This window comes from Phytophthora sojae, assembly GCF_000149755.1.
Source record: "Phytophthora sojae unplaced genomic scaffold PHYSOscaffold_13, whole genome shotgun sequence".
Taxonomy (NCBI): Eukaryota; Oomycota; class Peronosporomycetes; order Peronosporales; family Peronosporaceae; genus Phytophthora; species Phytophthora sojae.
This window is the reverse complement of record NW_009258127.1, coordinates 1,552,394-1,573,389: the sequence shown is the minus strand read 5'-3', so window position 1 is coordinate 1,573,389 and position 20,996 is coordinate 1,552,394. Positions and strand designations below refer to the sequence as shown.

At 55.5% G+C, this 20,996-nt stretch overlaps 3 protein-coding genes across 3 annotated transcripts; all 3 read left to right on the top strand.

Moving 5' to 3' along the window:
• Positions 1-899: 899 nt before the first annotated feature.
• PHYSODRAFT_362873 (hypothetical protein) lies at positions 900-1,172 on the top strand (the record flags this gene model as incomplete). Its single annotated transcript, XM_009539574.1, has 2 exons — positions 900-951; positions 1,021-1,172. Coding segments are annotated over 2 exons (204 nt in total), but the record flags the coding sequence as incomplete, so codon positions are not given.
• A 2,263-nt stretch (positions 1,173-3,435) lies between these two features.
• On the top strand, positions 3,436-4,105 carry PHYSODRAFT_341256 (hypothetical protein; the record flags this gene model as incomplete). Its single annotated transcript, XM_009539573.1, has 2 exons — positions 3,436-3,480; positions 3,551-4,105. 2 exons carry the CDS (start codon positions 3,436-3,438, stop codon positions 4,103-4,105), a joined length of 600 nt encoding a protein of 199 aa, XP_009537868.1.
• A 6,304-nt stretch (positions 4,106-10,409) lies between these two features.
• On the top strand, positions 10,410-14,151 carry PHYSODRAFT_319655 (hypothetical protein; the record flags this gene model as incomplete). The annotated part of the gene is made up of 8 exons (XM_009539572.1): positions 10,410-10,698; positions 10,735-11,084; positions 11,132-11,612; positions 11,666-12,195; positions 12,340-12,516; positions 12,546-13,094; positions 13,123-13,578; positions 13,645-14,151. The coding sequence occupies 8 exons, from the start codon at positions 10,410-10,412 to the stop codon at positions 14,149-14,151; spliced, it is 3,339 nt and encodes a 1,112-aa protein (XP_009537867.1).
• Positions 14,152-20,996: the final 6,845 nt, after the last annotated feature.

Genomic DNA, 20,996 nt, shown 5'->3' with positions numbered 1-20,996 from the left:
TTACAGCACTGGATCGGATGACACGCCCCGCGTCGTCGTTCCTCACGACGAGGACCTTAAGTATCGTATTCTCTATGAGGCTCATGACGCTCCCTTGAGCGGCCACCTTGGTCGCGAAAAGACCTACAGCTCTGTGAGCCGCCACTACTGGTGGCCCAAGCTGTACAAGTGGGTTAAGACGTACGTGAGTACCTGTGAGTCGTGTCAACGGGTGAAACCCTCCCCACATTCGGCGGCGCCGTTGGCAAATTTGCCTGTCCCGTCCGGGTGTTGGCAGTCTATGAGCCTGGACTTTGTGTTTGGCTTACCGAAGGATTCGGCAGGCAACACGGGAGTTGTGGTCTTTGTTGACCGTCTCAGTAAGATGGTTCATCTGGCGGCGGTGCCGGACACCATTGACGGGTCTGGTACAGCGGAGCTGTTTATCGACCGCGTATTTCGGCAGCATGGGCTGGCTGCCTGAGTCTATTGTCTCGGATCGAGATCCTCGTTTCACGGGGAAGTTCTGGACGTCCGTCTTTCAGGTGCTTGGCACTCGTGTGGATATGTCCATGGCGGATCACCCCCAGACCGATGGTCAAACTGAGCGCGCGAACCGCGTCGTCGAAGACGTTCTTCGCAGTGTCTGTGCGGAGACGCCTAAGCGCTGGAGCGCGATGCTCCCTCTCGTTGAGTTCGCGTTGAACAATGCGGTGCATGCCTCGACAGGCTTCCCTCCGTTCTACGTGAACGGGCTTACTCACCCTCGCGTCCCGTTGACGCCGTCACGTAGTGACTCTGGGCTTGGTAGGGGAGAGTTAGCCGATAGGCTTGCTGATGTCAGCCCTCGTGATGTTCGTAAGGAACTGGACGACTTCTTGTCGATCCGTCTGAATGTCTTAAGGCATGTGCGAGACGCAATGGCTGATAGCCAAGACGTTCAAAAGGAACAAGCTGACGCTAGAGGCCGGGGTAATATGGAAAACTTTGAGGTCGGAGACCTGGTGTTATTAAACGCGAAAAACCTACCTACACATGCAGTTTCTGCGGTCTTCAAGACTAAGCTGCGTCCTCGCTTCATCGGACCGTTTAAGGTCGTGGCCAAGAAGGGCCTTGCGTACACGCTTAACCTTCCCAAGAAGATGCGCACACACACAGTGTTTTACGTGGGCTTGCTCAAGTGTTACCGCGACCCGAGCCAGGTAAGCGCGGAGGCGCTGGCGCCGGCACCGTTGGAGGGGTAGCGCCCCGCTGCAGCTGCACCAGCACGTCAACCTGCCCGCGCAGGATCTGGACTTGGTCGTGCAGCGCCTGAACAAAGCGCTCCAACCGACCCATCCGGTCATCCGGTGGATCTTCAAGATCGTGGAGCCGACGCTCAACAGCGCGGAGCGCGTCGTCGTTCTGCGCAAACTGCCTCCCGACCCAGTCGCGGTGGTCGCGCCCACGCCCGGCTTGATATTCCAGCTCGGACAACTGCGCTCGCACAGCCGCAGGGTTTAGCGGCGGCTCGCCGACCTCCTGCTCTGCTCGATGAGCACGGAGAGCTTCACTTCCATGTGGAGCGGCTTCTGAAGCGACGTCGTCACCGGGGTCATACCCAATATCTGGTGAAGTGGCGGGGCGAGCCACCGTCGTGGGAGTACGAGGTGCCCCTGAGGCAAGATTGCCCGGACGCCGTTGACGCTTTTGATCGGGAGCACCCGAGACGCTCACCGAGCTCGAAGCCAACTCGGCGGTCGCCTCGCGCTTCCCGGCGCTAGAACGAGACGATGACACATCCGAGCGAGTGCTCGAGTGCGAAGCGTGAGCTGGCGCCGCAGGCGTGGACGTAGACGCACGGCGCAGAGTATCTCGAACCGCACGATTGGCGCCTTGGGCGCGTGATCTTTGACCATGGCGATTTTGTTGGCGGGCCTTCTTCTTCGCCCACATGAAGCGGAGGCGCCGTTCAAGAAAAACATCTTGCTTTCTATAGCTTGCTCGAAGAGCATCAATTGGCGGCAACTTACGGGAATTCTCAACCCAGGCCTGGAACTGGCCATCATCTTCATCTTCGGTCTCACCGGGAACGAGGACAATCGGGATGCGCTGCATCTGAGGCACCGACTGGTCGTGCAGTTGACCATCCAGCCGGGCGCAATACTCGGAGGGAGTGGTCTGCTGCGGCGTCCGATAGCGCTGGCGCAGCGCGAGGCGCTCGTCTACATCTGCCGTTGTCGAGGCTCTCGGCCCTACGACGTATGAACCCAGCAGGCCTTTGGCCCAGTCGTTCGCGACCTTCAATGGATCTTCGCTGCTTGTAAAGCCATAGTCTCTCCGAGAGAGGTTCACGATAGGCAACGCCTCCGGTATGTTCGAGCGCGTTGGCGCGGTGCGCTCTACGAGCTGACGGCGCTGAGCCTGGTCCAGTGGGTTGGAGACTGTGTCGGGATCCGTCGGATCATCCCCGTCCCTCGGAGGCAGAGGTGGCGCATGGCGCAGCGGGTCCCGGTGTAAGTGCGACCCCCGGGTATCTGACCTTGGGCTGATGAACGAGTGCCGCGGGGGCGAGCGCGAGCGCGAACGCGCTGTCCTTGAAGGGCTGTGCCCACTCCGCGGCGATCTGCCATCGCCTTCCGACGGGTTGGCGTTGACCTCGCCCTCCTCAGACCCGAAGAGATCGTCGTACGCATTGCGCACACGCCTTGGCGCCTGCTCGCCAGCTGGGCTTGAGCTATGCTCCGACATCTTCGCTGGCGGCAGCTTCGGAGGGTGCGCTGCACGATACTTGGCTATGGAAAGCCTCTGTAGACCCGGGGGCTGCGTGCATGCGTTACACGCGCAGCCGATTCAACAATGAGGCTCTGTGAGCACACGTCGAACTCGCGATGGGTCTGGACCCTAACTGGAAGATCGGAATGGCCCGTGCTTTTGAAGCTGGCGTGTTCGCCGTCTTGATGGGGGAGAGTGTAACGGGGTTACACGGAGGTTACCTTTTGGTTACCCTTTTGGTGTGCGATACACCAAGGGTTACTCCCTGGGCCACTGGCCAGTCATTGAGAATGAACTAGAGTTAGTTATGTCGATAGTAAGTGCAGGTATTTGCACCGTAGGCGGCGGAGCCGCAGATAAGAGAATGAATACAGTTTGTCTTTTGCAAGAAGTCTCTGACTTGTTTTCGTGGGTCCTCGGATAGGACCCTGTTGGACTCTTTGAGTCGTAAAGTCTTCCTCTACGCAAGGAGCTACGGCAGCCCCGCTGCACTGCTTGTGCAGAGAATGAGTAGATTTTGCTGTGCTATCCAGCAGTGCAGCATCTATTTACAGGCTGACAATCCGCCGAGCGCGCGAGATTGCGCGGGGAAATGCACCTACGCCTTATTTTGGATTGAATCACATTCACTAAACACTTGTCCGCTTCAGGGCATTCTGCAATTTGCGCTCGACAGCATTGCGACACGAAGTCAAGAGGCCAATGGGGACACAAGAGGAGGAGATCAATGCTACACAGCAACAGAAGGTATCTGCTCACTTCAACTAGAGTGATGGTCACATAGTTGCGCGAACTCTTGCTTACTTGTCATTGTTAGCGATGGAAGAAGGCGTTCGCGTGGGCCGCGCAAACGGTGATCGAGGAGAGCCGCCAGTCCAGCAGCGCGGACGCAGGCAAGCTCACGACCTTCGCGGGTGTGGTGCAGGCAGCCGGCGCCTTCGACCGCAACGGCCGCATCCACTTGGACTTCAGCGACGACGACGACCGGTACGACATCTCCGAGCTGCAAGCGCGAGCCAAGCAGCGAGAAGATGCCTACCTCCGAACGACTCGAGAAAGCTTTAAGGCCGACTATGATGTCCCCTCTTTGAGCATCTGCATCATGATCGTGGGCACCCAGGGAGACGTGCAGCCGTTCGTGGCCATCGCCAAGAGACTAATCCAGGACGGCCACCGAGTGCGTCTCGCCACCCACGCTGTAATCATCTGCACGTGCAAGAGCAGAACACAACCACACCATCAGTTGAGTCCGCACGCAGAGAGCCCAAGTCGTCGTCTGCGTACTCACCGGTTGCGCAAGCTCCTGCTCCGGCACGCCTCAGCCAACCACTTCATGTTTAGGACCGAGCGCTATGAGGGCGCCCTCGGGTAGATGGATAGCAGCAAACAGACAAAGACATCAATTCAGTTTCCATTTTACTCGCAACACAACAAGCACAACCCGAACCTTACACTTGGTAGCACTTGCGCCTCCAGCGCGCGCTTCCGTCCAGTTCCAGTTCCAGTCTCCGTTCGAGTTCCAGTTCCAGATCCAGTCCAGTCCTGCCACGCGTCGCTAGTGTGCACGCCGTCCAGCCTAGTCCATCCCGCGTTGCCGTTGCGCACGCCGTCTTCCTCGCCTACGTTCTTCGGTGCGCCGCACCTGTACCTCTCGCCGTTCAGCTTCTCCGGGTGCGCCGCGTGCGTTGCCTCGTCCGCAGCTTCGTTCCGCTCGTCGCCGACGGGGCCTCCATTTTCGCCGGGCTCGCTCCTTTTCTTTCTGGGGGAGGAGTGGCGACGCGCATTGTCACATGTCACTTCGTGTCGACATCTCATTGGTGCATTTAGCCCAATCACTCCCGCGTGTCCATACGCGGCACCCACCTCGACCTTCCGCTTGTCGCCTCGGCTGTCACTTGCAAACAGCGCGCAGCCGAGTGTAACATCCGCGTCGGTGGCCGTTACGAGTCTAGTAGTAGGAGTCTTTGTGCTCCGAGGCGGGCTCGAGCTAGCGCCGGACGGAATTGCACCAGTTGCTTCCTTCGGGACGCTGGAGCAAGTGGTTGGTACTTGTCGGAAACAGAGCTCCAGGACGAGCTTCTGTGACTTCGTTGGGGCTTACAGACATTGTCGGAAGTAGCGCTCCTGGGAGTGCCTGCGACTTCAAACTTTGATTGATTTGGCTGAGGAGCTTGCGCGCCCCAGCCATCTATTGACGACCTGTCTAGCGTAGGCGCAAACATGGATGAAGCAGCGATGCAGCCCGCGGACAGCGTGCAGCAGATGTTCGCCTCGCTCGCGGCGATGATGCGATGATGCGCGAGCAGCAGCAGTTCATGGCACAGACAGCCGAGCTGCAGCGCCAGATGGCGGCGACACTGCAACAGCAACAGCAGCAGCAGCAGCAGCAGCAGCAAACGTCGGTGGCCGACTCTTCGTCGCCAGACACGCGCGAGTACCGGGCCGAGGGCATCACCATGCCGAAGTTCTCCGGCACCAAGGACGACGACGTCGCGGACTACCTCTTCAGCGCCAAGCTCTACTTTGAGTCGAAGAACATCAAGTACGGCGCCGACTCGCCGCAGCAGCGCCCCTTGTCGCTCTTGGTGGCAAACTTGAAGGGACCAGCAGCGGCTTGGTACCGCGAGTACGTCTCCCACGAGGGGAACTTCCTGCACTCGGTCACGCAGTTCGAGGAGCTGCTGACCAGCGAGTTCACGACACCCGATCGGCAAGAGCACCTGCGTGACCAGCTCCTACGCCTGCGCCAGAACAACTTCACCTGTCTTGAAGATTACGTGTCGGCCTTCCGGCACATCATCTGCAAGGTAGAGGAGATGAGCGACATCGACAAGGTCATGCATTTCCAGAAGGGGTTAGTCGTAGAGATCAAACAAGAGGTGAAGCTGCGCCAGTTCAGGAACACGACAGACTCAATTTTGTTTGCACTCATGTACGACCGCACGCACGCTGTAGGATCGCGTCGAACCAACGTGAACCGCGGAGGCCAAGGTCCACAACACCTTCAGCAGTCGTCACATCACGTCGAGGAGCCGACCCCAATGGAGATCGGGAGTTCGCACTTCGTCTCTCGCGAAGTGTGTCTGCGAAGTAATCTTTTCTTTTACTGCAAGGAGCCCGGACACCGCCTGGCTACGTGTCCTAAGCGGCCAGCGCGTAACAACCCCCGAGGCTCATCTCGTCCTCCACAAGGGCGCGGTTCTTTCCGCGCAAACCAGGGCTCGTTTCGCCGCATTGTTGAAGACGACGGCGCATCCGACGACGATGACGACGCCTACACAGACAACCGCGACGACCACGTCGAGGTCATCGACAGTTTGCAGCTGAACATGGTGTCTCTCGACGCGAAGTTGTCGCCCAATCGTGAACTGTTGAGGTTCGAGTGAGCGATGAGCGGCCAGGCAGTGCAAATCTTGATCGACAGTGGTGCAGAGCGCAACATTGTTCGTCCGGGCCTCGCGCAGCACTACGTTGAGGCCACCAAGGTCACGGCCGAGCGCTTTGATGGCACGACAACCCCGGCGCGTACCGCACAGCAATGTTTGGAGACTGTCTGCTTTGATGGCAGAGTCTTCAACGATGTTTATCTCATTGAATGGGAGGTATCTTCAAACCAAGACGTGATTCTCGGTCACCCGTGGTAAGTGCAGTTCAACCCGACAATCAATTGGCAAACCGGAGTGATGCGCTTCCCCAACCAGCGTGTAGTACATGACTTCGGTTCCGTGAACAGCAGTCTTGAGGTGGCGGGACCGACGGTGGCTTCAGTGGAAGTGAAACCGGAATTTCTTCAGCACCCGCTTCCCCCGAACCTGCGGCAGCAGCTCGATGACCATGTGCAGGCAGGCTACTTCAGTATGCCGTTGGGACCGAGCTCACTAGCAACGCTGGGACACCAGACCTTACCACGCATCTTTGACGACGGTGACGATGGTACAGGCGCGTCGCCGCTGTGTGTTCTTGCGGCTGCGGAGTTCGAGAAGAAGGTGAAGGCTGACGAATACGTCGAACTGTATCATGTCACGGTGAAGACGTCGCCCAAGGTGAAGTCCGTGTCATTGCAGCTTCAAGCGGTTCTTGAAGAGTTCGCAGATGTCTTTCCAGCAGAGCTGCCACCTGGATTACCGCCAAGCCGCTCCATCGAGCACGAAGTGGTCTTGAAACCAGGGGCGACGCCAAGCAACCGAGCTCCCTTCCGCCACTCGAAGGTTGAGCAGGAAGCATTGGACATCTTTGTGGCAGAGCTGCTGAAGAAGAACTGGGTCGAAGTGTCGGACTCTCCCTGGGTATCGAACATCTTCGGCGTGCCGAAAAAGGATCCCGCGACGGGCAAGTTCCCATCCCGCTTGGAGTGGTTGCACTCGAACAACCCGCACATGCCGATTCGATGGGTCATCGACTATCGCTTGGTGAATGCCGCCTCGGATGTGGCTAAGATCCCGCTACCGCACATCGAACAACTCTTCGATCGCATGGTGGGCGCAGTGGTCTTCTCTATTCTCGACCTCGCGAGTGGATACCACCAAATGCGAATGTCTCCGACGTCAAAACAGTACACGGCATTCAGGACGAACCATGAGATCTATCATTGGAACGTGGCGCCCATGGGTCTGGCCGGCATGCCAGGCACGTGGACACGCCTGATGTGCAAGCTGCTGAGTCATCTACTGTTCGTGGCCGTTTATCTTGACGACATCTGCATCTTCTCGCGATCGATGGCTGACCACGTTGAGCACTTACGACAAGTCTGAGAAGTCCTGCGCGCTAACAAGCTTTACGCCCGTCCTGACAAGTGCGACTTCGGACAAGCCTCGGTGGACTTTCTTGGCCACACCATCTCTGCTGATGGGCTGCACGTGGACGCTCGCAAGACTCGAGCCATCGCAGAGTGGACCGAGCCATGCAACATCAAGGACCTCCAACGCTTCTTGGGCCTCGCCGGGTACTATCGTCGCTTCATCCACCAGTTTGCGACGTTGGTACTGCCCCTGAGCTCTCAAGAAGGATGTCGCTTGGGTATGGAACGAACACCAGCGCCAAGCTTTCAATGCCATTAAGCTCGCGCTCTAACACGCTCCGGTGCTTCGTCTGCCGGACTTTGAAAAAACATTCATCGTGACAACGGATGCCAGCCATGCGTGCATTGGTGGAGTGCTCTCTCAGATGCATGATGGCAACGATATCCCCGTGGCTTTCTTCAGCAAGAAGCTGGGACCTCACGAGCTGAACTGGCCTGTTCACGAGAAGGAGCTCTTTGCGATCAAGCAGGCGCTTACACGTTGGCGTCATTACCTCAATGGAGTCTCGTTTGAAGTGTACACGGACAATTCGGCGTGCAAGTGGTTTTTGCAGCATCCACGCCTGTCGGGTCGCCTGGCCCGCTGGCTCGACTTCTTTGCGTCCTTCCAGTTCACTCTGCATCATCGTCCAGGAGCTTTGAATGTCGTTGCGGACGCGTTGTCGCGCCCCCCTGATGCTTCATCGAGTCCGGGGGAGGGGCAGGAGGACTGTGAGTCCGAGCCCGAGCCGGTTGTAGTGTGTACGGCGTGTTTGACGTCTACCACATGCACGAACATTCGAGACGTGGTCTCACGACGTGGTCTCACGACGTACCATGGCTACGGCAAAGCTCCAAAGCATACCGTCCCGGGATCAAGCTGTGATGCTGGCCGTCAAACAGCCAGCCACAAAGGCACTCGGAGTTGCCACAGCACAGTGGCGCATGAGGTTGAACGCAGCGTCAATGGAGGACAGCACGGTGATCAGCTCACTTCAGCTGGATAACCAAACGAAGCGGGCGTTTCAGAAGGCATACGACAGAGATCCAGTCTTCAAGCCACTGTGGAAGTCCAGACGCTCGTCGGAAGAGTACGAAGCCATTCGCGGATTGATCTATTTGAAGAGCAACGACGGCCTACGCCGCCTCTGTGTGCCACACAACCGGAAACTTCGGCTCGATGACATTCACAACGCGCATGATGCGGCGATCATGGCGCACCCAGGCATCCGTCACACTCAGCGTGCTGCGGCACAGTGGTACTTCTGGCCGAGCATGGATCTGGACATCAAAGCCTACGTTCAGAGTTGTGAGTCATGCATGAGGTACAAGTCGAGCACCGGACGAAGAGCAGGAAAGCTTCAGCCGATCCCGTTGCCCGCTGCGTGTTGGGATGTTGTCTCGACTGACTTCATCACGCATTTGCCTGTGTCCGACGGCTTTGATGCGATCATGGTCGTGGTGGACAAGTTGTCAAAGCGTCCAGTCTACATCCCGACGACTGCAGAAGACATTGCCAAGCTGTTCTTCAACAACGTCATCCGGTACTATGGTATCCCATCGACCATCATCTCCGACCGGGACCCGAAGTTCACGTCGAAGTTCTGGAAAGCACTGATACAGCTGATGAAGATCAAGACAGCGATGATACCTGCCCACCGAGCGCAGGCCGATGGCCAAACGAGCGTCAGAATCGGACTCTCAAGGACTCGTTGCGATGCTCTGTTTCGTACCATGCCAACGACTGGAATGAGCACTTGCCCATGATTGAGTATGTGCACGCAACACTGGTGTCCAGCTCGTCGAAGCTGTCGCCCTTCTTCGTCGACACCGGTCGTCACCCTAAGAACCCATTGGGTAGTGTGGAGAGCGATCAGCCGGTGGCGAGATCTCGTGTGGAGTACGCGTCTCGATTTGTTCAGCATCGTCAAGAGGTGATCGAACGTGCTCGGAAGAATCTGTTAGATGCGCAAGAGGCTCAAAAGAAGTTCTACGACCGGCGTCGTGCAGCAAACCCATTCAAGGTCGGTGATCTAGCCTTGCTGTCGACGCAGGACCTGAACATCTCGCACGCCACCGCGGAAACGACGCTTCGCTCACGGAAGTTCATCCCGCGCTTCATCGGTCCGTACCCGATCCTGGAACTTCACGGCAACGTCGCGCTGCTGGATCTACCGGCCAACTTGAAGCACATCAGCTCACGCTTCAACATCGACAAGCTCAAGGTATACAACAGCAACCCTGATCGCTTCGTCGGCCGTGTGATCCCGAAGTCGACTCCCGTGATTTTCGACGACGATGGCGAGCCACTACACGTTGTCGAAGCTCTGATCAAGAAGCGCATCATCAACCGCCAACCTGAGTACTTGGTCAAGTGGCACGGGCTCCCTCACCATGAGAACACGAGGGAACGCGAGCGCGACATCAAACACGTCAGCCACTGGCAAGCGCTGCTAAAAGATCTTCGCCAACGCAATCGAGTGGCACGGGCTTAGTGGAATTCTCTTGAACAGAGTTTTCACGATACTGTTCCTTACATCGAGGGTCTACGGTACTACCAACTTCAACTTCAGCGACTTCAACGTTCAAGGTGCCGGGACTCGCTCAAGTCGGGGGGAGTGTAATGATCTGCACGTGCAAGAGCAGAACACAACCACACCATCAGTTGAGTCCGCACGCAGAGAGCCCAAGTCGTCGTCTGCGTACTCACCGGTTGCGCAAGCTCCTGCTCCGGCACGCCTCAGCCAACCACTTCATGTTTAGGACCGAGCGCCATGAGGGCGCCCTCGGGTAGATGGATAGCAGCAAACAGACAAAGACATCAATTCAGTTTCCATTTTACTCGCAACACAACAAGCACAACCAGAACCTTACACACGCAGTATATCGAGACTTTGTCATGAAGCACGGTGTCGAGTTCTACCCGCTGGGAGGAGACCCCAAGAAGCTGGCAGCCTACATGGTCAAGACGGGTGGTCACCTCATCCCTCTGAGTCTGGAAGCTATTCAGAAAGACGTGCCCCGGAACATGCAGATGATCGAGGAGATCCTCAACTCGACGTGGCCAGCAGTGTCCGAGGCAGATCCCGATGGTGCAGGCCCTGGTAAGCCCGGCAAACCTTTCCGAGCCCAAGGGATTATCGCTAACCCTGTGTCGTACGGCCACATCCACGTCGCGGAGCGACTCGGTGTGCCGTTGCATATCATGTTTCCGCAGCTGTGAGTGCCCACGACAGCGTTCCCGCATCCGCTGGCCAACATGGAGTACTCCGGGAAACCCAAAAGGGCCAACTACCTGTCGTACAAGCTGGTGGATCTGCTCATGAGGCAGGGAACCGAAAGCTCGGTGAACGCCTTCCGCACGGACAAGCTCGGGCTGCAGAAGATCCGCAAAGGAGACGGCGGGCGCGACATTCTGCTAGATCTCTCGATTCCTCACACCTTCATGTGGAGTTCGCACCTTGTACCGAAGCCGAACGACTGGGGCAAGATCTACGATGTTATCGGGACAGTCACGCTGGACGATTCAAGCTCCTCGTACACGCCTTCACCAGAGCTCGAGGCGTTCCTTGGGGTCCATTTTTTGTGGGCTTCGGGTCGATGGTGCTTCAAGACCCGAAGGGAGTGACCAAGATGATCATCGAGGCCGCGGAGCAAGCCAACGCGCGCGTGCTGATCCAGTCCAGCTGGAGCGACATGGCCGGCGACCTCGAAATCCCTAGCAACGTCTTCTTCATCGGCAACTGTCCGCACGGCTGGCTCATGCCGCGAGTGTCAGCCGTCGTGCATCACGGCGGTGCAGGCACCACAGCCGCTGGACTACTTGGTGGCAAGCCCACCTTCATAGTGCCGTTCTTCGGAGACCAACCCTTCTGGGGCCGCGCTGTCTTGGATGCTGGAGTCGGTGTGGAGCCCTGCCCCATCTCGCAGCTGACGACCAGCAAGCTTCGCGCCGCCTTTGAAGCGTTGGGCAGTGCGGAGCTCCGACAACGAGCGCTTGAACTACGCGACCTCATGCGGCAAGAAGACGGCGCGGGTGAGGCGGTGAGGTGCTTTTACCGCAACTTGCCTCTGAACCACATGCGCTGTGACCTGAATTGCGGTCGCACTGCAAAGCTCTGGAGCAAGAAGGACAAGCTCCGTCTGTGTGACGAGTGGTGACCTCGCGTCCAGAGAACTCGCAAGGAGATATCGTAGAGTACACGTACGTGGATTACTCGGCACGAGGCCCTGACGGGGTGTTGGAAGGCGCGTCGTCTGGAGTTGGCGCGCTCGCTCACGTGTTCGGATCTGGTGTCAAGGATGTGTTCGTCAAACCTGCGCAAGGGTACCGCCAGGAAGGGGCGAAGGGCGCTGTGATCGGCCTTGTGAACGGCCTCGGTGGACTCATGATCAGTCCGTTGGTGGGGACGATGGTATTCGCTGACCACGTCGCTACCGGGGCTTACAACAGCTCCCGCGAGAAGAACAAGAGGAAGAAAGGCTCGCTCATCTCGGGGAACAACAAGGTGCTGGACGCTCTCGGTTTCAAGTCTCGCAACGTGCACAACGGGTCTATGAGTGCAGATGAAGAGGTTGAAGGGGAGCAACCGCTGTCTCGGCAGATTGCAGTCGAGTTGACGCCCGAGGAGAGAAGCACGCTCGAAGCTCGATTCCGCGCGCTTATGAAGGAGCGCGAACTTGGTGTTGAGCATTTGTCGTTCACCCTAGCAAGTGATAGTTCATCGGACTCGATCTCCAGCGAAGGTTCGGGCGTATCTCAAGAAAACGATGCAGAGCAGCCAGAAGACCAGGTCGACCGAGAACAAGCAGAGAATTAGAACGCCAAGCCGCCGAGAATGAACATTTGCATGATAGTCACGGGGAACAGGGAGGGCAGCGTCCAGCAGTACGTTGCGATTGGACTGCGACTTCAAGCGGACGGCCATTGCGTTCGGATAGCAACCAACAACGTCCACCGGGACCGCGTTGTAAATGCTGGTCTTGCCTTCTCCCACTTGGCGGCAGTGAGGCCACTACAACCAAGTTCCTGCAGTATATCCACCGGCAAGCGGAGAACAAGGCACGACGAAGATCCTGGCTCTTAGACAATGTTCGCCACCGAGACCCGTTCGCAGAGATGAAGGATCTGCGCGAGCTTGTATTCTCGCTTTGGCCAGCGTGCGTGGAGGCGGACCCACTGGCACCGGGCAAAACCTTCCGCGCAGACGCCATCATCGCGCACCCGTGCGTCTTCGGACAGGCGATTGTAGCCGAGCGTCTTGGCGTGTCATTGCACTGCATGGGCGACGCCCCACAGTCTCGGACGCAGGCGTTCCCGTACCTCACGAGTTCAAGCACGGACTTGCATCTTCCATACCGCTACTCACCAGCCAACGAAGCATCGTACGATATCGTCGACAAACTCGTGTGGAATGCCATGGCGGACATCTTGGACGAGTTCCGCTCCTCTCTTGGGCTCATGGGTAGAAGCAGCGCCAACAACGTGCTCGCGGACTGGCGAATTCCTTTCACATACTTGTGGAATCCTGCGGTACTTCCGAAACCAAGTGATTGGAGCAGTGAGATCACTGTTGCCGGGTACGTGGAGCTGAGCGACGATGACTCTGGAGAACGCCGATCTTACAGCGGTGGACCAGGCACTGCAGGCCTTCGCCGAGGAGCACACCGGTATACCGCTCATCCACCTCCGTTTAACAAGCAGCAAATGGACCCCACGCCAGCAACAAGAACTGATTGGCACTCTGGAACTGGCTGCGCAGAGTACAAACGTCCGTGTGGTTTTCCAGCTCCACGAAAGCAGCAACGCCTCGCTTTCATTTTCCAAGAGTGGGAATGGCCTGGTGTTCACTGTCAACCAAAACTTTCCCGTGAAGCGCATCTTCCCACACGTCCACGCCGCGATCCACGACGGTGATCTTCCCTTTACGTCGAAGTGCTTGGCAGCAGGGAAGCCCGGGTGTGTGGTGTCTCGTTGCAGTGCGCAGCGGGCGCTGGGTCAGGCTTTGGAGGCCCTGGGAGTGGGGGTGAAACCTTTGGAGGCCGACGCGCTGATACTGCCCAACCTCGCTCACACCTTCCGAGCGTTGGTAGACCCCAAGCTCGCCAGCACTGCAAGGGATCTTGGTGCGAAGTTATCGCCGTCTAGTGCACTGGAGAGAGCGGTATCGGCCTTCTACCAGAACCTGCCCCTGGCAGGTATGACGTACTTGGACCCAACGCGGATTGCTCGCGTGTACGACGCGGTGCATGGACTTAAGCTGTCGTATGAGGCGAGGCTGGTAGTGCACCAGATCACGGGCGACAGCGGAAGCGCGGGCGACTTGAAGTACAAGCCCCTCATGTACTCACGGCATCACCCGCCCAAGTTTTCGTTGCGGCAGCTGGATGGAGAACTTCTTCGCTTGTCCTCAGGCGGCGACGCGAAGAAGCACAAGGCCAGCGTTGTCTACTCGCACGACCCTGCGAGTGACGTTGGTGAGGGTGAAGAGCGTTCCACTCGACGCAGACGCCCTTCACTTCTGCGCGGTCCGTCCATGGCGCTGGCTGTAGTGGTAACGCCCAAGTTCTGGAGCTCACCGGAGGAGCAAGCGAAGTGCGCGGCTGAGGTCAATGTCAGGAGACCAGCGAGCTTCATCTAGATTAGCGCTACAGTGATAAAGGTTTTAGATCCAGAGTTTCTCCGGCGACACGACTCCGACCCAAACTTACTTTAGTACTTAATGCGTACCATGACCTAAATTACTTCAAAACTGCATTTGCTTAGTTATCGAACCCAAAATAATTGTGAAATCGAATGTACCTGTGATATCTCATACATAGAAGCCCAAAGTGCCGCTACTACCTCTTAAACTCCATCATGAGTGGTACATCTGCTACTACCTCTTAAGCTCCATCATGAGTGGTACATCTGTTTGGGTACGGGCTAAGATCGAGCTTAAATACTCTTATAATACATAACCGGGATACAACGAAAAATAGCCGGTGATGTTGCTTGTGGCGGCGGCACGGGTAACATTACGACCCATCACCCAGAAAATGTTGCTTGAAGCCCATGGGTTAAATTAACTAGAGACTATTATAATGGAATATTTCCGTACAGAAACCGGGGCGATATTAGTTTTGTGGACCGCGCCTATTTCAAGCCTCGAGAAGACCTACGTGGAGACCGGTATAGCTTGGGGTGCGAATCGCTCCACTGTACAGCTCCGAATAGCAACTTGTTGCGTTTGTCGTCGCGGCGATCCGCTTGGAGGACACTATTAGTGACGCAAAAAATAGCTAGGCAACAATGAAAACGCAGGTCCAGAATGACTTATCGGTTAACTATTTCCTAGAGGAGTTGAAACACAAAACGCGAAATTTTGACAGGCCAAACGCGCATACTATAGAGTAAATAACCATGTTTCATGAATTATAGTACCATGGTACCATAATATGTTACTTTTTGGAGAGGTTACACATTAGTTTAAGAACGGAATCAAAATATAAAATATATTCCGGAAAAATGCTGAGAAGCATTCCGAAAGATCCTGACGCGACTTTAGATGTCTCGGATCGTCGGCGAGTATTCTCACTTTTCAGTTCGTGCTCGGTTGCTGCGGTGGCCCCCACACTCCGCGGGCTCATACTCGCTGTCGTGGCACTGGGCGCGCTACTGTCAAGAACGCGTATCTACCAAGCTACCGATCTACCATGCAACCTATCAATGCGGCATGCTCGGTCACTGCGGTGGCCCCCACCCCCCGCGGGCTCATACTCGCTGCCGCGGTACCGAGCGCGCTGCTACGAAGAACTCATCAAGTCTATAATATGCCAAATATTTTTTGTGCGTGTAGTTTCTCAGTGCCCAGATCGATCTTCACGCTGTCCACTGGGACTGTAGCAGCATCTGATACTGCAGCAGATGCAGCGGCGACGTCTGACTCATTGGCGGCCGCAGCGAGCGGCGTGGAGGTCACGGGGGACGACGATGACGGCGTCGACGAGTTTCAGTGCGCGGGCACAGGCACTCAAGGCGCACCAATTGATCATGGAACTACATGTAAAAGAAGTCTGCTCCATTCGGCTCAAGCGCTGAAGGTTGTGTGAACTACTGGGACCGGGGACGACCACGAAAGACTCTACTAGGCCGGAGCTGAAGATTGAATAGGCGGGGCACCGCGATCCCAGAGATATGCTCAATTGATTAGAGGTTTTAACTAATCAAGACATTTTCAATTCAAAACAGCTACTATTTTGCGTTAGACGTTGAAGGAGTTGGCCCCATCCATACTGTAAACGATCACTTTCCTCGCCGATTGTTTTCTCAAGTAAGGTATCCAATACACCCTAACGCAATAGACCAGATAATATCCAAAACGTTAACGTAAGATGTCATTTAAGCTTCCACCTGCTATATTTCGTAATAAAACCCGTGTAAATAAGTAGATTTGTTTTTTTGATACAAAATATTAGCTTTATAGAACCCTTACACTTGAAATTTGTATTGGTCCAGTACCTACTATTTCTGTGGACCACATATTTGAAGCCTTGAATTAATCCCTATTGGGCTTCTCGTACTACAGAGTAGCACTACCAGGAATACTATTATATAACCCACGGGTGACGGAACAATCCGTACAAACGCGTACGCTTTTGTAGAGGTCGCTCGGAGCTCTCATTTGTTCGTGGATCCGTCGTTATCCCTACTTTATTCGGCTTCTCGTACTACAGAGTACTACAGGGTAGCGATAACCTAATTCAATGTATCGGTCAGTACACTCGTAGATCTTCGGCAAAACTGCCTCGTGAGCACCCTGAGTTTATCGCCTAAGTATTACGCTAGGAAAGCGAAGGATTGACACAAGCGAAGTGTTTTCGTGGAGATCACCCGTGTATAAGGTTCCTTTTAACAGCCCATGCTCTCAAATGCGGCCTAGAAGTCGCTGTTGCTGCCTGTGCAGTCGATATTGGTACGCGAAATACCTTCAAAGATGAAATAAAAGAAAACAGAAACGGAGTTTTGCCAAATGATGGCATATTTTCGATGCGAAGACCACCTTCTCCGAAGATAGTACACCGATAATATGATCGCCATATGATGGTACCTAGCTATTTCACTAAGAGGCCTCAGAGAGACTGTTTGCAACCGAAGCGAAGCGGAGGTCTGCAATGGTCAGCCCGTGGGCCGGGCAGGGTACGTCTAAGTAGAAGTTAACTTTTAATCCAGACACATGAGGGGATGGAACAGACCACGCAGTGGCGCTCCCCGAGCAAAGCAAGAGAGAGGTGGGTCCATGAAGGACCGTCGCTAAGTCCGCAGGCGAGAGCCAACGCGCGAGTGTCCTACCTAAATCAGCTAGTGCTTTTGATGAGGCGATAGTAAGTGGTTAGCTGATAATTTAGGTGCCATCAGGTAGCCTTCACTTGGCTTAGGTGGCCATTGTTTGGCAAGATTAACGAAAATGCATCATCCTTTGTCAAAATCGAATTTTGGTGAGACTTAGGCTAAGTCTAAGTCACTTAGCCGCAACCTTTAGTGACGCAGAAGCAGGTGTTTTTACCATTGGCTTTTTTCATGTAAATACCAGGTACTACTGAGTCTATTCTCTGGATTTTTAATCCGGAGTTGTTGGGTGAATCCCAAAAACCCTTCCAATTTTAAAATGATAGCACCATAATATATTTTTACATGCGTTAAACCGACGCAATCATTTCACGACAAAACGTGAATGTTGCTTGTGCCTCAATACACATCGAACATAATGATGGTCATGAAACTCACTCATAGAGCAACATCCAAAAATAAATTGGATCTTGCATAAAACAATATTAAATATTATTAGTACTGGCGCGTTTGCGAGTTGCTCAGCACGTCAAGCAGTTAAAGGATCAAAGTGTAGTCTGCTATCCATCCTTAAGACGGATCTCGAGTGCAATTGATCAAAATTGACCAGAACATTTAGCAGAAAAGCAGGAACATCCGGAAAGCTAAAACGAACGCTGCTCATGAAGCTCGTAGTGGCGCCATGGGTTACCGTATAACATGTAATACTTCAAGCAGGATACACTAATCATACTATGGCAGGGGTTCTGCAGAGGTTTTTGCGCGGCACGTATCGTGTAGACACAAGTTGAAGTTTGTAAGTCTACTTTTGCTACAACTAACGCACTTCTAGTAACGGCTACAAGCGCTTACTATGTTTTCTAAATCACAGTTGTAATCAGGTATTGAAGTTAGTTTGGTGCAACGATGGCACGCGGAGCTAACGGGACGGGATCATGCTTCTCTCCGATCCAACGGGAACTTGCTCACTTTCGATTTAGCGGCAGGACAAGGGCTAATCTTACCGCTGTGACGATGCTTCAACGCATCCGAGAGCTCCGCGCGCACACGTCAAGTAGTTAAAGGATCAAAGTGTAGTCTGCTATCCATCCTTAAGACGGATCTCGAGTGCAATTGATCAAAATTGACCAGAACATTCAGCAGAAAAGCAGGAACATCCGGAAAGCTAAAACGAACGCTGCTCATGAAGCTCATAGTGGCGCCATGGGTTACCGTATAACATGTAATACTTCAAGTGTAACGCGGTTACACGAGAGTTACCCGAAGGGTTACGAAGTGGGTACACACCGGCTAACCTAAATCAGTAGGAGAATCAGTACATGGCTTCAGAGCCACTGATTATGCATATGACTAGGGTTCACTATGCTAGATAGTGAACCGGATACATTTACACCGTAGGCGGCTTGGCCGCGCTAAAGGGAAATACATTCAGTTTTGAGATTCACACAGTTGAGAGTTAAGGGTTGACTCTTGGAGTCCGTAAGGTGTACGGACTCGTACGTTCTGGTATTAGAACGGGCTATCTTAAGCTGAGACTCTGTGAGTCTGTCAAGCTTCCTCTGACGCAAAGCTACGGCAGACCCGCTGCACTTGGTAGCACTTGTAGTCAATCCGACACCTGAGTCTGTATAGACTGACCCTCTGTGGAGAATGGAGCAGTTCGCTCACTTGCCCCCGAACCAGCAGGATGCGCTTAAAAAGCTTATGTCCTTGCTGGACCCGGAGGACGTGACGCAACTTGCGCAGCAAGGCCCCGACGCGGTGAACGCGCGTCTCGAGGCGCTTTCAAGCTACGAGAATGCTCTGCTAGAGCACCTCCAGCAGAGGATGGCGACGGCCGAGGTGCCCCAAGCGCCCGCTTCGTCATCCGAGCGCGGGAACAAGACCCAAGCCGCTCATGTTGAGCGTGAAGACCTTCGAAGGCAAGGAGGGTGAAAGATTGATGCTTTGGACCCGTGAGGTTGAGATGGCTATGAGCTCAGCTCTACTCCGGACGGAGTCGCAGCGCGTGGCACTAGCTATCTCGAAGCTCGGTGGGCGAGCGAGAGAGTGGGCACTAACGTCCGGGACATCGGTCGAGGTGGCCTTCCCGACGTGGGACCAGCTGACACAGCAATTGTCCCGAGTGTTTGCTCCGCCTAACGAGGCGTATCGCGTGCGCTCACGCTTCCTGGCGACCAGGCAGAGCAAGAAGGAGTTGATGGACTATGTCCAAGAGTTGAGAACTCTCATTGCTGGTATGTCCGCGGACCCCCTGCCGGAGGCAGTCACCGTTACGGTGTTCATGGAGGGCCTCCGCACTGGCGTTGCCAGGACGGAGGTGTTCCGAACCCACCCGAGCTCTTTTGAAGAGGCTGTGAGCGTCGCATTGAATGCGGAGCACAACTTTAAGTCGTCGAGACTTGGGTGAAATGCGTCTTACGCTAGCGGGTCGAGTGGTCCGGAACCCATGGGCTGAAGACGAAGAAGCCGAGCTTCGTGGTGCTGAGCAGCGTCGCGGTATCCGCAGATGCTTCATCTGTGGTGACACCCGTCACCTTCGTGCTGGGTGTCCGCTGCGCCATCAGCGCCAGGCTTCGTCAAGCCACTCTTCGAGTTCGAGCCAGGGCTCTGGTTTGTCTCGGGGAAACGAGAAGTCCCAGTAGGCGCGGGGCGGCCTACTGGGGAAGAACTAAGTTCTATTGAGCCTCGGCGAGGTGGAGGTCGACAGGACTTAGCCCCGAAGAGAGCCGTACTCTCTAACACGGAACGTCTATGCAAGCCGGGCTTGCTAGTTGTCCAAGCTTGGGTGAAGGGCTTCACGAAGCCATGGACGATTTTGATCGATTCGGGAGCGTCGGGTAACTACGCCCGACGTTCTACGCTGGACGGAAGTCAGCTTTATGCTGGGGCGCTGGTAGCGCGCGGGATTGACGACGGGCACTCGTGTCACGGTGACTAAGGTCCCTGTGGACCTGGGCCTGAAGGTTTTGGATTTCGACAGCGTGGAACGCGGTCTGGTCGTAGACCTCGATTCGAGATATAATCTCATCCTTGGTATGGCGTGGCTGGAACGCCACGAGCCTTGGATCGATTGGAGGTCGAAGACCCTTGGTGCTACGCACTTCTCTCCTGGCGGAGCATTGGCGAGTCATGAACCCACCTCTGCTAGGAAGCAGAAGCGCTTCTGGCGCGAGCACTGGACCGAGTCGGTCAATGTGCTGGACATCGGAGTCTCCAAGTTGGTGGACACTGAGTGTGTCGAGAACGAGCGTTCCGAGCGTGGATCGCGGACGGCAGGTGGAGCGGCACGAATTCGGCTGAGCGGGTGTGCATCTGAGGGCGACGCCCTGCTGCGTGCCAGCGACGGCGCGGTCGGCACGATGCCGAAGAACAAGGGGCTTTGCCCGAATGAAGATTGTGGAGTGGCACGTAATCCACTGAGTGGAGGTTGCGGATCGTGCAGCTCTTCGCTGAGTGTCGGTAAAGACACTGGAGCTCCCCTGGAGCTGAACGAGGTGGTGACACCTGGCGTCAAGACGCACGCGAAATCACGGAGCTCTTCAGGGCGGACGGTGTCCATGAAGAGGAGGCAGCGCCGCAAAACGCTGGCCGCGAGACGCAAGGCGTCTGCGATCTCACGAGTCGAGAAGGGCGTGTCGAGCGGTGAGGCTCCACGCGAGAGCGAACAGCTCTATACACTCGTGAATGGAGTGACGGGCGACGTCGACGGAGGTATCAACCTCGACGACTTGCCCTCACTGTCTGCTCTCCTGGAGCTGGACGAGATGTCCTCGGCCGAGTTCGGCGAAGCCTTGAAGGCTGGAGACTTGGCTGAGGTAGTGGTCATACGACTCGAAGAAGAGTTGAACTCGTCCTCGCTTCTGGATGAAGCTGTTCTGGAAGACACAAAGAAGGCGCTGAATGCGCGGAGCGGATCGGCGATCCTGAAGAACCCGTCGGATCCCCTGTATCAAGTGGTAAAGGATTACCAGGACGTGGTCTCGAAGGAGCCGCCCTCGGGGCTACCTCCGGATCGAGCTGTTCGACACGAAATCGATCTCGTTCCGGGAACGAAGTACTGCGTGACGAGGCAGTGTCCCTTGCCGAAGGAGCAGTGTGACGTCATTGACGCGTTCTTCCGTGCGAAGCACGAGGCGGGCATGGTGCGTGAGAGTA